This window comes from Micropterus salmoides, unplaced genomic scaffold, assembly GCF_014851395.1.
Source record: "Micropterus salmoides isolate LMB-PRFRI ecotype aquatic unplaced genomic scaffold, ASM1485139v1 Ms_hic_scaffold_4, whole genome shotgun sequence".
Taxonomy (NCBI): domain Eukaryota; kingdom Metazoa; phylum Chordata; class Actinopteri; order Centrarchiformes; family Centrarchidae; genus Micropterus; species Micropterus salmoides.
The window spans coordinates 9,467,746-9,485,213 of NW_024043372.1; the positions used below are offsets into that span (position 1 = coordinate 9,467,746).

General features: G+C 39.7%; 2 protein-coding genes across 4 annotated transcripts; both read left to right on the top strand.

The window, feature by feature from the left end:
* Positions 1-3: 3 nt before the first annotated feature.
* On the top strand, positions 4-13,146 carry LOC119886055 (monoacylglycerol lipase abhd6-A-like). Its single transcript, XM_038696537.1, has 9 exons — positions 4-123; positions 4,630-4,745; positions 6,676-6,835; positions 7,506-7,619; positions 9,211-9,343; positions 9,428-9,603; positions 9,845-9,899; positions 10,979-11,079; positions 12,463-13,146. The coding sequence occupies exons 2-9, from the start codon at positions 4,642-4,644 to the stop codon at positions 12,640-12,642; spliced, it is 1,023 nt and encodes a 340-aa protein (XP_038552465.1). The 5' UTR covers positions 4-123; positions 4,630-4,641; the 3' UTR covers positions 12,643-13,146.
* Positions 13,147-14,046: 900 nt separating this feature from the next.
* rpp14 (ribonuclease P/MRP 14 subunit) lies at positions 14,047-16,839 on the top strand. 3 transcript variants are annotated; one of them, XM_038695644.1, is made up of 6 exons: positions 14,047-14,185; positions 14,923-15,082; positions 15,298-15,382; positions 15,561-15,637; positions 15,757-15,835; positions 15,991-16,197. In XM_038695644.1, the coding sequence occupies exons 2-6, from the start codon at positions 14,991-14,993 to the stop codon at positions 16,045-16,047; spliced, it is 390 nt and encodes a 129-aa protein (XP_038551572.1). In that variant the 5' UTR covers positions 14,047-14,185; positions 14,923-14,990; the 3' UTR covers positions 16,048-16,197. The 3 variants fall into 3 exon arrangements, with proteins under 3 accessions (XP_038551572.1, XP_038551571.1, XP_038551570.1); XM_038695643.1 differs by lacking the exons at positions 14,047-14,185; positions 14,923-15,082; positions 15,298-15,382; positions 15,561-15,637 and having other exon boundaries at positions 15,757-15,863; positions 15,991-16,839; XM_038695642.1 differs by lacking the exons at positions 14,047-14,185; positions 14,923-15,082; positions 15,298-15,382; positions 15,561-15,637 and having other exon boundaries at positions 15,991-16,839.
* The last annotated feature ends 629 nt before the right edge of the window (positions 16,840-17,468 follow it).

The window sequence follows — 17,468 nt, forward strand, 5'->3', positions numbered from 1 at the left end:
AGTCTGATACTCTCCCTTTAAGTGAAGATGAAAGCTGTTGTGTAATTTGGGTGAAAGAGGAGGAGGAGGAGCGGACTGAATGGAGGACAGCTTCCTGTGACAGATCGAAGAGGACTCGGACAGGTACGATGCCACTCCTGTATAGATCATTATTAAACATGCTATAATGAAAATGTCTTCACTTAAGCAGCTGACGCTGTTATTATAGCTGAGTGATTATATAGCCTACAGGGGATGTGAGATGCGATGTGTTCTCAAATACGTTAAACGGACACTTACAAAATCATAAATGAAATGTAGCCTAATATTTATTTCTGCTGCTTCTCAAAGTTGATTTAAACATCCTCTCTACCGCTTACCTTTATTTGCCTATAAAACGTTTATCTTCTAAAACTAGCAGGAAACCAGTGGTGATCTGGTAAAGGGGAAGTTCCGTTTTCTGCACCGTCACTCTGTTTTACATAACACACAAACGCATCAAAGTTCAGTCTTGACCTTGGCAAAACATTAACCCCAAGCCTCAAGATCCACTTCTCTGAATTTGTATGTTTTGTATGATCTGATCCATCTGTTTATGTTATTATTCGACGCCAATTGTTCACATAGACAAACTGACCTCCATAAAAATTGTTGGTAAAACAACAAACTAAAGTGAAATATATTAACAAAAATGAAAAAACAAAGATTTTCGTGAAGACAGGGTTAAGTGTGCATGGTTAGAGCAAGCCATTATGTTACAAAACTTCATTTTATCACTTCATGCCTGTTGTATTTCTAAATACAGGCAAACTGTATAAACCAATTTACAAAAGTTGGGAATCACGTACTGTAGACAAACCTTAAAGTATACCTAAACGGGTAGTTCAGTACTACTTTTCCACTGGGTCCTACATGTCCCACAATGCAACTTGACAACAGCTTTGAGACCCTCCCTGCCTAATAAACCCTCACATATTTAAAGGCAGGGTAGGTAAATTTGAGAAACCAGACAGAAAATGCTGGATTTTGAAAGTCTCCAGCAGAGAAACTCCCACGCCCCCCAAAACACGTGAACGCGCGTTGCCGACACCGCAGGAGGACGAGGACAGTGTGACGAGCAGCGGCTCACATCAGGGGTAAGAAAACATCTAACTTTATCATTATGAAAATAAACAACTAACTCACTACGTACTCACTATGAAGCTAGCATCTTATTATTGGATAACTTTTAAAAGACTGAGTTTTAATCAGTAACGAGTTGGCTAGCTAACTGTTAGCATCAGGTAGCTGCGCTAACAGCTGCGGTAACATTGGGCAAAGCTAAAAACAGGCTGATACACATTTTCCCGTTTCCATCAGTTACAATACACGAACGAGTATTTCGTGTTAGACTCATAACATGTACGTTGTTTTGCATGTTGGAGCTTCCATGGTGACAGCATTATTGTCTCTGATGAGGACTGCACCCCAGAGCCAAACACAGACCGGGACAGGCCCGGTGACAGACAGGTGTCGTGCCAAAAAGTGATCGTCTGCCGAAAACTGATGTTTGGTAGGCCTATGTGTAATATTTTTGTTTATATTTGGAAAACGGGCTGTAGCCTAATTAACATGACTTACTGCCAACTTAGACATAAAATGAAGACAATTTTGCAATTATCCTTATGACTGCATTATTTTACTTGCTGTGTAGGCCTACCAACTAATCCACTCTTTTTTACCTGTTATAATACCTTTAAATGGCCAATACAACTCTTAAAATGCAGTATTTCACTTGCCAGAAAATTATTGAAGCCTTTTCTTATTGACTGAAAGGTTATTTCTGCCCTGAAATTAGTTGATTTCATTCAGAAGAGTTATTTTTGACAGATTATAGCTCACCTAGTACTTTTTTTTACCTCTTAAAATACCTTTAAATGGCCAATACAGCCCAAAAAATGCAGTAGGCTATTTCACTTGCCAGAAAGAGATTGAAGAGAGCGGGCAATACAGCTCCAGCAGACGGCAATCAGTTTTCGGCAGACGATCACTTTTGAAGCAGAGGAGGGAGGGCTGCCGGGGTACGAGGAAGGACGGGGAGGACAAGGTGAAAGCCAAGGAGCACATCTTCTAGGACCTGCATCGAGCTTCACGCTCCAACAACAGCATATGAACAGGTATATCTATACATATATATTTTAATATTAGTCAATTATCTCCCAGTTTACTTGTCTCAAAGTTTCTCTGCCCTTTGACTGTCAAAAATAAAGTGCTTTATAAATGTAAACCATCACTATTGTTATTACTTTTTTAGTATTGTTTACTGATTACAACAACTAACTACAGCTCTGCTTCAGCCATCGGCTCATCTGTGTTATGTACGTTGACCTGGTGTGTAATGTGGACATAGAAGTCCTGTTAGAGAACAACAAACCACTGTTCAATAAAAATATCTGATCAGGTTGAGGAATGTTTTTTCCTATTACACCAATCTTTCCAATTTGGGGTTCTAACAACTACATACTCCTTTACAGGCCAGAATCTGAGGACAACATCCAGACTACAGTGTTTCCATGCACCACACAAGGCTGACCTTCCAGACAAAGGACAGAGTAATAGATAGTTCAGTCAGACAGCATACAGACAGTTTGTAGTGTGGCAATGTGGAGCACTTGGTCACAGAGTCGTGATACAAAGTTGCTGTTTCTGGAAGATATGCAACTGTTATCCTGATCCACCAGGACAATACAGAGATTTAATCCTAGCAGGGTGTAAGATGTAATGTCACCAACTGCTACACAAATAATTCCCTCCACTGTGTGGATGAATACCTGTACATTGTTTTCTTTTTATGCCCAGGAGGGTAGAGAAAATACAAAGATATTTTTCCCTATTCTGGATAATATTTTCATTCTTTTTTAAATAAAACATTGAAAATGATAAATGCCTTTTCTTTACACTTGCAGCATAAACAATCAAGCAGCTACATTTATGTCTTATGTCTGAAATAATGACATCAAAGAGTGATATAACACTTGTTTTTGTTATTATATACTACTAAAACTACAACCTATATCACAAATAGATCATTTTTAAAACATCAATAAAAATAAGTAAATACAGGAAGAGACAAGGTGTGTCCAGATGTATCGACTGATTATGAAGACAGTTCAGACTTTTCTCATAGCATCGTATCGCTGCTGTGGAGATGATTAAATATATCACAGTCACCTCTCTGACATGATTACCACATTTCAAAACCAACCATATTACTTTTTGTTTTATATTTTGATGCATCTAGCAACACAGCTAGGGCAGGGACACCTGACTGAACCCCATGTTGACAGGGATCATCAGGTCTCCTGGTTCTGCTTCTAGGCATTTCCTCAGTAGTAAACAACCGGAGGAGGAGGACCACGGCACTCTGGAGGTCTGCGATGTAACTGTAATCCTTCTCCACCTTCAATGAGTACAAGCTCCACCTTGCTGTACCTGATAATACAAAAAGGAGGATCAGCTTAGTGAAAAGTTTCTAACACCTCACATTGTTCTCTTATAGAGTAATTAGTAAACTATTTCCACATAAAATGCAATAAGTAACAATAAATTAGCACCATCTATCTGTATTCCTCATACTGTTTAATATTTTTTGACTCATCACCTATAAATGTATTGAGTAAAATGCACAAGAGTACTCATAACGCAACATACTGAATTGTGTCATCAGCTTTTCTCCTGGCTGGTCTGTGGACATGGTGGTTGTAATCCAGGCCAGCCAGCATGGTGAGATGGCAGTGTGCTGGTGAGAAGCACAGGGTGTTGGAAGACTGCAGGTGACCTGAGGGTGCAGTAGAAATAAAACATACAGGATTTTTTACTTCTGGTAAAATAAATAATGGCATAACAGCACCAATTACAGTAAAATGTTTTCACACAGTAGGTTTAGCTACGAACAATCTCAAAACTATATTATAGATGGCTTATATACCAGAAACACAGATACTTGGGGACCTTTAGCCATCACTGTTTATGACCACTAACGTTGAAATGTCTCTCCTAACTACAAACACACAGATACATCATTTGTAAAAGAGTAACATACAGTCAAACAACGCCTGCAGACACAAGATAATCACACAACAGATTAGATACAAGGTGTAAAGATAGGTGTAAACATAGTATAATAAACCTAGATGGTGAATAACTAAACCGGCGCAGTCTACACCTACATTGTCTTACCTAATATTAGCGTTGGAAAACAGCTTGCGCTGCTCTTTTCCAGCTCACCTACAGCTAGATATAATTCCTCGTCTCTACTCTTGCATTCGGTCCGAATGAAACGAGTGGCTGTGTTTACTGCAGCCCTGAGAGGACTACAGACAGTTTTATACTCTCAGAGCACCTAACTTTTTAATATGTATTGGTGTATAAAGACAATTTCAACAAATATGACAAAAAGTGTTTCAGATGCATCTTGCCTACCCTGCCTTTAAATTTAAACACTGCACTGTTCAGCAAGATCTCTGACTCAGAAAAGCTAACTTACTGACTTTACTGGACTCTTAGCACTGCAGTACTCTGGTGTCAGTCGGCACTGGGTCAGCATCCACAATTTAGAAACTGAGCTGAGAGCAAATGACGAAGTCTGTTTGTGTGTTTATGTTTTTTAAGGAATGTGCAGCGATGGAGCTGATAATGCTATCAGGAGGTATTCTAGTTGTCCCCATCCTCGCTTTCATCACCTCCTTCCTGTTCTGGCCTGGAGCGCTCCTTAAGGCCTACAACTGGTAAAAACACAAATACACTCACATTAAAACAACAGACTGGTTCCTTAGAGTTTACTGGAAGTTTAGAAATCCTGGTAATACCAGTTCTTAAGTCCAGACTAACTAATAAATCTACTGTAAAAATGTGTAGATTTTTTTCAGTAAAGCAACAGTCACTTGTTACTTTTTCCTAAAGCTGGATTTAACTTTTATTATAATCCATTGATATATATTGATAAGGCATTATGAAGTACTGTTTTTTACGTGTTAAGGCTCCAAAGGTGACATGTTTGTTTTTTGTAGTTTGCTAGTAATTTCCCCTTTGGCGACAGATTGGATTTCATATTTTATTAACTCCCAAAAGGAACCTTAAATTGCTTTGGCACAGGCAAAGCTGTCTAAGCTGTAAAAAAAAAAATAAAAAAATAGAACACAAACCCATACATGTTGTCCTCTTGGTAGATTATTGTTGCTGTTTCACCCACTCTCTCTCGCTCTCTCTCACACACACAGAGTGCTGAGTCACTTTCATGTAATAGCGTCTTTGTCAGCAGCAAGTTACAAAACATGGAAACATTAAAATGAATTAGACTAGAATTTAAATTAGGCAAGCTGTTTACACAATGAGTAACAAAAAGAACTTAAGATGATACAGAAAATGTTTAGAAAAGTATAAAAGAGGTTTGTGGTCCTCATGGACAGACTCTCACAAGAAAGGTTAAACAGGCTGAGTAGCCTACCCGATGTAGATACTGCAGTTTTTCAGATATGACTTACTGTATGAATACTGTTGCCCAATATCTGTACTCAGAGAAACATGTTTTATTTTGTTTTTCATCCATATGGCTCTATGAAAGGAAATGTTGGTCGGTCTGTCATTCGGTTGTTTGTTCCACTACTTTGGTCAATGCTCAAACATCTCAAAAGCTGTTGGATGAATTAGTATGGGATTTTGGGCAGAGGCAAATTCCTACCAACTTTGTTGATCCTCTTATTTTTCCTCCAGCGACACAAGCAGGTTAAAGTTATCCTGTGAAATATTTCTGTCTACTAAATTGGTACAACATATTGTTCAGACTGTCCCTATGCTCAAAGGATGAATCTTAATGAAGTTGGTGATCCTCTGACTTTTTCTTTAGCTCCAGCATGAGTTCCACATTTTGTTCTTCCAGTGAAATATCTCGGCAACTATTCAATGTATTGCCATGAAATTGGTTCAAAAATAATTACATTCTCATCAGTATCAGCTGTACTATGTTTAGCACTCATTAGCATTAACACTAAAGTGTGAGTAAAAACGGGAATGTTTTCTGGCCCAAACAGATGGAAACTTTGGTCCATCAGTCCATTTAACGCTGTGGTCCAGATTGACATACAACGTTTCAACATCTATTGACCAGATTTTGAGAATTTCTACTAACATTCCTGCTCTCCATAAGATGAACCCTTAGATTTTAATGACCACCCGTCCTCTATACCATCAGGACAATCATTACATTTTAAGATGTGAAATTACAAACAGCTACAGTGAAGAACTTTATGTGAAGCAGAATTTAACCGAAAGTCAAAGATATCTGTGTGCACAGTCATGTTCAGGTACACTTACCATTGACAGTGCAGCATCTGTTGGGGCTCTATGAATAGATCAATTATCAATAATGTTTCTGTTCAATACGTAAGTTTAACGTTCACCTGATGTGAAGGACAGACAGAAGTTACATATTTAAGGAGAAACACATCATACGTGCGTGGCTCTGTAACATCTTAACACACAACTATAAATCTATTTTTATGTACTGTGGGGTGTGATAAACACTGCATACAATGGGATGCTAGCGAGACTTTGTACATTTAAATAAACACATTATGCAATTGCAAAAAATATTGCACATAATAAAAATGCACACATGCACATAAATAGCTCTAGTGACCCTTTCATAATCGTCCTCAGGTTTTTGCGTCTCAGGCTGGGGCTGGTGGTCCGCTACTCTCACAGTGGAAGTTACCGCTTCTGTTATGCCAGCCGGGGGACGCCAGGAGGCACCACGCCATCACTGCTGCTGCTGCACGGCTTCTCCGCCAGCAAGGACATGTGGCTGCCTGTCATCAAGGTATCACACACACACACACACACACCGTTAGGAATGATGGTGTCTGGCTTTCTCAAATACCCTTTTTAAGAAGAAGAATGGTGGTTGGATGGAAGGGTGAAGAGGAGAAAACAGAAATAGAAGAGAGCTAGGAAGGAACAAGTGGAGGAGGAAAAGAAAGTGAGTGTAAAAATATAGAGGGAAATAAAGAAGGATTAAAGGAAAGCATGAAGGATGGAAGAAATTATCTAAGGAATGATGGACAGAAGAAAGGGAGGAGGGATGGAAGAAGCTCAGAGAGAAGAATGGATTTATCTAAGGTGTCGCAAATCCACACTGCATAGGCCTACTAGATTTATACAGCATGTACTACATACAAATTGTCACAAATAAGCAATCAAACTGCAACTTTGGGATGTTTCTGCCAGTTAACCTTCGCTAAGAAAAAGCAAAATGTCTCTGTTTTGATCAAATACTTATTTTTTGTTTTCTTAATAGTTCCTGGATCTGTTTGACTAGCATCAACATTTTATTTGAATTTTTCCCAGCTGAGCTCCATTTCCTCTGTGAATTGCATTGTGGGAGAATAGTTTTCCAGTGTGAACACTCTATATACTAAAATCCTGCTCAGAATTAGTAAGTAGTGTGGATCATCTTTCATTTCAGTTGGGTGTGTTTGTTTCTTGTGCAGCATCTCCCCAGAAGCCAGCATGTGGTGTGTGTGGACATGCCGGGGCACCAGGGCACGAGTCGCACTGGTGCCGAGGACTACAGCATTCAGGGCCAGGTCGGCCGAATCCACCAGGTCTGTGCGAGTGTGTGTTAATACAACACGCTGTAATGCAATACAGATTGATGGACCCTATTGTATTTACAGGAGATGGAAATCCCTCCACATGTTTAATGCCAGGATCAGACTACATGACATCAGCACACTAACATAATAAGTGCCTGATGGAAAACTGGCATGTCAGAAATCTTTTACCTTATCCTGTCTAGTTTAACTCAAACACCACAGTTATTAACATTTCTGATCATGTAGTCTGTCTTTGGAACTCCTCGCTCAGTCGCCTTTGCATGTCATGAATAACAGCACGCTGTGGTGTGGTGGGGTATCAAAATGTAACCTGAGGTCAAGGTCCACTTTTTTTCTTGCCGGCAAACTAGACAAAGCTCATGTTTTCTTTGCTCTGGCAAATGTGTCTGGCCCCCTCTCCCGTTCAGACATATTTCCTGTTGACCTGGACCTGGTTGGGTAAATCACCACTGTTTATCTAATAATGACCAGGTTTGAGAGGATGGCTGTACAAAAGAGCGCTTTTACGTAGACAACCAAGATGGCTGATATGGAACGTTCTGTTGAATCCACTACTGCGTAAGTACTATACGAACTGGACCTCTGGATTCTGATGGCAATTCCTCTTCACAGGCATATCAACACCATCCCATCCTCATCTCCGCACACTGTAGACATTTTTCGGTTGCTCAGCGTTACGTCACGTTTAATTGCTCGGATCGGTTGTAGGTCTGTCCAATTGCATCCAGAGGCATTTTGGTCTGCGCCTGCGAGAGGTTTCAGATTAAAACACATTTATGAATTGTTCTGGCGATGTGCGTCTACCTTTGTTTATCATTTAGGTTTTTTAATTTTTACCCTGCCCCATAACACTACAAAACATACTTTTCATGTGGTGGTCTACAGGTAACAGACAGAAAACAAGAAAGAAAACTGAAAGCACAGCAAGATAGGTCACAGCATCCTTCTCACAACCACACAAACAACACGCACAACATGCATTACAGCTTTCTGTATTGCCATCTAATGATGCCCACCATTAATTAATCTGAGGAAGCTTCCCCACATTTCAGTGACTTATCCCTGTGGACATCGCCCCTCAGTTACTGGGAAATACACGTATTATGTTTCTTCCTGAGAATGAGATGTTTAGATGGATTTCAGTCTCATGTCTGTGTGTGAAAAATGGTTCAGGACGTGGTTAACCTAGCTTAGCATGAAGACTGAAAGCAGGGGGAAACAGCTAGCCTGGTTCTGTCAAAAGTAAAAAAAAATACACCTACCAGCAACTCTAAAGCTGTAGTATCTTGTTTTTTTAATTGGTACACAAACAGATATATAAAACCCAAAGTTTGTGGTTTAAGGGGTTATATGCTGGAAGTGTTTCTTGTTGTGGTGCAATGTCTTCATCTTCCTGAAGGTTTGTTACCCCCGTGCCTGTACAGAGATTACAACCAAAACATTTCCTTACGACCAGATCTGGCAACCAACGCTACAGTTGAAGACACTGCACAGAGGCACTGAGCGGATGGATACACTGCTGTTCTCCTGGGAGACGATAAATTAGATTACACCTGTCTGTCTCTCTTTGCTTGTGTAGTTTGTGCAGAGTATCGGTCTGGATAAAAGACCGTTCCATCTGGTTGGGACATCGATGGGTGGGAACGTCGCAGGGGTGTACGCTGCACATTACCCCGATCACCTGTCCAGCGCCACCTTGATATGCCCTGCAGGTAAACTCAGCAGATGTCTGATCTACATGGTGTTTCAGTGTTTCCCTCCAGGATTCAAACCTGAGTCTGCTCCTCCTCCTCCAGGCCTGGTTTATCCCACAGAGTCTGAGTTCATCATTCGGCTGAGGGAGTTGGAGAAAAATCAGAAGGAGGAGAATAGTCGGATGGAGGAGTCGATTCCTCTGATCCCCTGCACTCCTCAGGAGCTGGAGGATATGCTGAAACTCTGCTGCCACACCCCCCTCAAGCTCCCCCGGCAGGTACAGAGCTGTCCTGCCTGGTCTGAGATCCATAATAGACACTTTTAAGATTTCACACATATACTCCTCCTCCATATACAGTATCAATAAATCAGGGCAACTACTGTTATAATGCTGGTATTCTATAGCTAGTACTGTTGCCGCTGTTTCAGTGTTTGTGGAATACCAATGGAAATATGTGTGTGTGTGTGTGTGTGCGGGGGGGGCGGGGGGGGGGGGGGGGGGGGGGTTGTGTTGTCAGGTCCTGCGCGGTCTCCTTGACAACAGGATCCCCAACAATGGCTTCTACAAAGAAGGTTAGTCTGCTCACATCACTTCAGCAACACTCAACTCCAGTTGTTTTTCTCCTTCTCTTAAATTTTTCTTAAACTTTCCTGCAGCTAAATGCTGAAGACAGAGATTTTAAAAATAGGTCAACATATTTTAAATACGCAAATACTATTCTTGGTTCACAGTCCCATTCAATAACTGGGCATTGCAGAAATCTTGGTGTTATTTTTAATCAAAACCTCAGTTTAGACAATCCCCTCAGGAACATTTCAAGGATAAGACCTTTTCTTTCTGCCACAAATCTGGAAACTGTTATTCATTCCTTCACAACTAGTCAGTTAGACTACTGTAATTCCCTGCCCTCTGGTATCAGTAAAAAATCCCTCTCCTGTCTCCAGTTAATGTAAAACTCTGCTGGTTGATATATAAATAAAGAATGATCGTGATGAATGTCATTGACAGAATCTTAACAGCGATCAAAATGCAAAGTTATTTTATTTCATTAGTAAATTTAGAGTAGTAGTATAGTTTAGTAGTAGTAGTAGTAAATGTAATCAATATTTCTGTTAGATAAGAGACACTCATTGCAGCAGAGTGGAGAGTACGACACAACTCTGTTGTACTGATTGAATTAATACTGTAGAAATGTACATTATACTGAATTTACAATTTCAACCATTATAGTACTGATAATTCCATCCAGTCATTATTTCCATTAGGTCTTCTATTATTTTAATAATCAGCTTTTATTTTGAAATTTATGGTATATAAGTCAAAACGTTTTTTTTTATATCTCTACTATAACTGTGGAGTGACTGTGGCACAGGCTCCCTGGCTCCTCCTCTGCATGTCGAAGTGTTCTTGGGCAAAATACTGAACCCCGATTGCCCCTGGTGCTGTTCCACCAGTGTATGAATATGTGTGAATGTTAGTTTCTGTTTGAGCTCAGTGATTGAATGTGTGTGTAAAAGTGCTTTGAGTGGTCTAAAAAACTAGAAAGGCGCTATACAAATACGGAGCATTTACTATTATGTCTTTTTCTGTGGTTTATGTCTTCAATAATTGCATTATGTTCTGTTGATTTGTGTGCGTGTGTGCGGTTCAGTGTTCATGGAGATCGTCGGGGAGAAGTCTCGGCACTTGCTGCAGGAAAACCTGCATCGGATCACATCACCTTTGCAGGTCATCTGGGGGAAGGAAGACAAGGTACAAACTAAACACAGTGATTGTCTTTTAAAAACTACATGTGTTAAAGGAAAAAGGCACAACCACACAAATAGATTTTCCTAGAAAGAGATCTAGTACAGCAACAATTTTCTTCAGGTAATACTCAACATGTGACCAAGAAATATTATAAATTGACAGTGATGGATGAAGGATTTAGATAATTTACTTAGACAAAAGTACAAACGAAGTACAGGCAGGCAAGACAAACAGCAACTACAACACACTGCAATGACCAGAGACTGAACAGAAACAGCAAACATATATACACAGGGTTAACAAGCAGGGCGGAGGCAACACAGGTGACAGAGATGAGGCTAACGAGACACAGGCAGGCAGAGAGACAACAGGGGAAAACAGACAGACACTAACAGGTTGCAAAACACAAGGCAAGAATCTAACTGGAACTCACAAAAACACAGAACACAAGCAGACAGATCGCAAATAACCAACAGGGAAACAGAGTGAGCAGATCAACATCACACAGGCAGTGGAAAAAACTAACTAACACCGGCTACACTGAAACCAAAACTAAAGAAAAAATCTTAGACAGACTAAATAACAGATACAGAAAAGACTAAAATAACACAACAAAAAAAAAAAATTAAGTGGAGTACAATATTTGCCTCTTAGTAGTAGCAGAAAATGGAAATACTCAAATTGTACTTAAGTGCAGTACTTGAATAAATGTTCATAGTAATACAAATTGAACAACATTTAATAATTAATAAGAATAAGAGTCTTCAGCCATGCTAGCGACTCTGTGAAGCTGTATTTGGGCACAGCGGTGCTTTGAGCTAAAATGCTAACATGCAGATATAATGTTCACCATCTTAGCTTCGTGTGTTACCATGCCAACATTTGTTAATAATCACTAAACACAAAGTATGCCGTTTGTTTGGCAGTTATTTGGTAATAAATCAAAGAATTGGACAAATTAATTATTATTATTATTAATTATTAACATTTTGACCTGATAATGGCACGAGATGGAAAATTAAACAAGTTAAATTTAACAAGTTATTCTGAGTGGAAAGTGAATTTCTGAACCAAATTTGTTAGTTTCAATTTCAATAGTTGTTGACACGTCACTCAAAACTACCACCACCAACATGAACCTCATGGAATCACCAGAGTCATCAGTATTTTTATCCTCTGGGGACCATGAAGGTTTCTAAAAAGTTTTGTTGAGTTATTTCAGTCTGGACCAAAGTGATGGACAAAGTGTACTGAGTATTACTGTCCATACAGCCGTGCTGCTAGCATAGCTAATAATAAATCAATATAATCCACAGCTGAACACCATAGGTGTCACCAATATCCCCAAACATGACAAGCTGCTAATAAACCTGTCTACTCTCTCAGGTGGTGGACGTGTCGGGGGCGGCGGTGCTGCAGGCGGCGGTGCCAAACTGCCAGGTGGCTCTGTTGGACAACTGTGGTCACTCTGTGGCGTTGGAGCGGCCCAGGAAGGCCGCCAAGCTCATCACAGACTTCCTGTCTGCGCAGGAAGTCAACGGTGAAAGCGCTAAAAAACATTCCTGAAGAAAACTTTTGATTCACATGTCAACCCCTGACCTCACGATGGATGAAGAAAGCAAGGAGAAGGAAGGTTGTGATGAAGAATATCAGTATAATGGGATAAGACTTTTCTACAACAAAGTTTAAACCTGAAAATTAAATTAACGCACAAAAATGGGACAAAATGGCAAATATTCCTGAATTTTTTACACACCATGCAGGAGGCTGTAGTCTCTGTTTTAGATGCTGTGGTTGGATGAAAACATTCCACGTTGGGATTTTGCACATTTCACTTTCAGACAAACTTTATTTCAGCCTCTTGTGTCATGTGAGTGACAGGTGTTTGTGTTTGAAGTCTCCTGCTGTGAACCAACTGTATATTTAATATATTCAAATTCAGAATGACAAAGAGGCAAATGAGATTTATTTTACAAAAAACATTAGATAAATAATTTCTGCACCTGTACAAAGAAGACTATGGACTACATAAATAAATCTTTTGAAGGAGAATAAAATTTGTTTCATGGACTGATTGGTAACATGTTTTGTGTTTTTCCAGCATGTAGTAAAATTCCAACAGACACAACTTCACAGCTTTATCAAAGAGTGGATGATTTATTTGAAATGAACCACTCCACAGAAGCAAGTGGAAATTATAAGTTATTTATAAATATTAGCAAAGTGACTTTATCATATCACACAAAATATAAACATCTAATCTTTTAAGGTTTAAAATGACTTAAATACTGTATCTTAGTGTGTAATTTGGTCCAATAAACAATATATTATTTTTTAGTTCTTCAATACTGTGTTATTTTATGGAACAGTACAGTTCTTAATAAATTACTTAATAATAAATGCAAAAACGAACAAATGAATAAGAATAAGAATAAACAAGAATAGTCCGCAGCCATGCTAGCGGCTCTGTGAGGCTGTACTTGGGCACAGCGCTGCTTTGAGTTAAATATCAACATCCATTTTGTTTGGTTTAAGAGAAACAGGTTAAAACTCTAAATTACTTAACACCCAACAAAACACATTCCTTCTGACAGGTTAGAAGAGTATGAAAGTCCAGTTATGAAATATTAGGTGTGACAAAAGTGAAGTAAATCTCGTGGTACGTCAAAATTAAGCGATGAAGAATCAACATTTTGACTTTTTATCAAACAATTATGACTATGTATTGTATTATTTTGACTTATCATAAGTATTTTTATCATTCCTAGGATTTCATCATTATTTTTACTTTTCCTGCTGGAAATTGGCTTTGAAAAGAGACTCAAATGTTGAAGTGTTTTCAAAAAGAAAAATTTTATTGTCTTTTGGAAAACAGCAGCTTATTTCTAAATCTTTAACATTTAAAACTACATGACGTGTAGCTGTGAATGCTGTCTGCGCATGCGCACGTCTATGTTCACAACACGCCGTCATGTTTCCAAGTTGATGTGGTTGGTGAGTAAAATGCAGGAGCTGTAGGTGATTTTGAATAGGTTTGAATATTTAACAATAACAAACAGCAGTTCGTTGACTGTTAGCGGTGTTTAGCTGTCATTTCAGAAGCTACGAGGTAAGTTAGCGTATCCTAAATTAACCATAACACCTAACTTAGCTAAATGTTTGACCTTCTGTTAGCTAGTGTTGTTAGCTTCAGCGTGTGCAGCCATGAAACCAATGTGTGACACTTCAACGAGGAAAAGCAGTCTGACAAATGAAAAACACAACTGTTCAGATGTTCAACAGCAAGTTATGTACATAACGTACATAGTGTTTGCATTGACAGCTAGTTTGTACTTTTTCTAAATTTTACCACGTTACTTGGAATCGTTGCTTTGCTTTTAGGTTTTAGCAACTCTGAATTGACCCCCCTCTCTATTTTGTTGGTGTGTCTTTGGGTGGGTTTGTTATTTGTTCTGTACAAAGTAATACCAAAAAAAGTTGGCTGCAATTAATGGTTATTGTCATTATCTATCCTTTGGTTAATAACCAGTAACTTATTTAATCTATCTATAAATCTCAGGAAATTCAGAAAGATTTCAAGCACAATTTCCCAGAGCCAAAATGACGTCTTAAAATGATACTAATAGTGGAAACACTGAATTTTGTTCTGAATGTTTAATCTTTTGAAGGGTTTTGCTTATTGTCACGTATAACAAGAGACCATCACGTTTGTCTGTACTGTAACAAACACAATCCTGCTGTAGGATTGATGGATGTGTGTACAAATAACAGACCCAACAACAGACTTTAAAATCACGTTGAGTTGACTTGATGTCCGTTTAACCTTCAGTGGTTTTTGTTTTTCAGTCTGAAGTCAGCTGATCGACCTCCTGCTCGTCACCTGTTGGAGTCTGAGTCACCAATGCATTGATAGAATGAGACGCGTCGACAAGAAGGACGAACCTGCAGTTTACCAACGGGTCGTGTTGAAGAACTCCTCGCCGTACCACTACATGAAGGTCTGCCTGTAAGTCACTGTGATGTCTTTATTGTAAAATACCATGTTTATTTAGTAGATCATTTATTGTGTTTGTTTTTTTAGTTGTCTCTAAAACATCTTATTAAAATGTTTCTATATTGATATTATGGTTCTTCTGTCTTCAAAAAAAATCAAGTTAATCTATATTTATCCATAATATGTGTGTCATTCATTCCACATGAAATTTCCTTGTGTGTGTTTAGTGTGCTGGAGGATGCGTCAACCAGACTGAGTGCAGTTGAACTGAAGCTTTTTATCATCACAGGTCTGAAGAGTCTGTATGGAGAGGTGAGATTATTAACACGGTTGGGGTCGGCGGTTCGATTCCAATGGACTGATAATTTATTCAACGATGAAAATAATTATTAGTTATTGGCCTAGTTTTTCTGTTATGTGTTTTAGTCTGTCTGTTAGCAGGATGTCTCCTAAAGTACTTGAAACGTACATTTGTATATATATGCTTCAGGTGGGAGCAGCATTGTCCTTTGACCTGTTGAAGTACGATGAAGACACCCTTACTTTTCTTCTGCGTGTTTACAGCAGGTGAGGTCATCAGCAGCAGGATGGGAAGATATTTTCACTCCTAAACTAGATGTTTTTTTAAGTGTGTGTGTGTGTGTGTGTGTGTGTGTGTGTGTGTGTGTGTGTGTGTGTGTTTTCAGGGGTTTGGTGAAGCTGTGGAGCTCCCTGACTCTGCTGGGCTCCTACAAGAACCAGGCCTGTGCCTTCAGAGTGCTGCAGGTCAGCAGACTACTGGGATACATGCAGGGTCATGAGTTTATATGTCATGTATTGTGTTTATCTGTATGTTTCTGTGTTGAATATGTTGAACAAATTGTGAAAACAAATCTCTCTCTGTGACCATAAATACTGTCTTTCTCTTGTGCCAACTTCAGGTTTCTCCGTTCCTGCTTGCGCTGACCGGAAACAGTCGAGAGCTGCAGCTGGACTGAAGGAGGAGGAGCATTATTTTCATCGCGATGACTTTCTTGTGGAGCAGTATCTTTAATAAACCGCGGCTGTGCCTCTCTTCCATCACAGCAGCTCCATCCCCCTGCCGGTTGCTCCACGTCGGCCAGCGAGCTTCCCTCACCAAAGCATTCTCCTCTCGCGATGTGGAGCTGTTCGCCGAGCTGACAGGCGACAACAACCCACTCCACCTGGACCCGGCCTACGCCAGAACCACGGCCTTCGAGATGCCCATCGTCCACGGCGTACTGATCAACGGCCTGATCTCGGCCGTGCTCGGTACCAGGATGCCTGGCCGTGGCTGCGTCTTCTTGTACCAAGAGATCCGCTTCCCAGCGCCACTTTACATCGGTGAGGAGGTGCTGGCTGAAGCCGAGATCCGCAAGATCAAGATGTCATTCGCCTTCATCGCTGTGACATGCACGGTCAAGGATAAGGTGGTGATGGAGGGGGAGGTGATGGTGATGATGCCCGAGGAGCAGCAGCAGAAGGAGTGAGAGGACAGTTACAGTGATTAAAGATGGCTGCTGCAGCACTCACAGTGCAGCTGTGCAGCTCCTGAGATAATTTGGTTGAAACTGTTATTTTTATTTGATTTGTTGTTTATAGATTATTGCCTGGAAACATCAAGTGCGTCTGGACAGAGCAGGTACCAGATAGACGTGTCAAGTCACTTCATGTTTATTTTGTTTAGCGTGTTTAATTTGTCAGATCTGCTCTGTATTTTGTTTAATGTGTGAAATGCTGTGAGTGGAATAAAAACGCACAACAATGAATTTTTTTTCCCGGTTATCTTTGAATTTATCAAATCCATTCACATGCTGTCACAGTTCAGCTGTGTTTCTCAGTTCAGTTCACTTTCATTGCCTCTGTGTTTACCCCTGCCACCTTGCTGTGGTGTCCAGTTCACACTACACGATTTTAGTTGGCACATGTTTAGTGGCCCCTAGTCTTAACACATTCAAGTATTCAACTCTTGCGACTTTGAACAATAGTTCAACTGTTTTTTGGTTGACCTGGATGCTCTCAGACCCTGAAGTCCTCATCAAGACAGCACCTGTAGTGGGGGGAAAAGTCAGAATTCCAGTGTTAAGCTCGAGAAGAGTGAGCACAACATTATGAATATTTATTTTATTTTTAATATTTATTTCTGTTTGAACTTGAAAGATTGTTCTTGACCTTAGAAACAGCAATTTTAATCTCTTTTAAACAACTGCATTCCCCGACACGGAAAGAACTCCAGTGAAGTTTCCGGACGACACCACCAGCTGGATTTCAAACAATGATGAGACCAGGAGGAAATTGATCTTGCAGAGTGGTGCACAGTATTTACTTTTAGTTGTTTTATATATATAAATATTTTTTTTAACTTGAAGGATTTTCTTGACCTCGTTTATATGTTTTT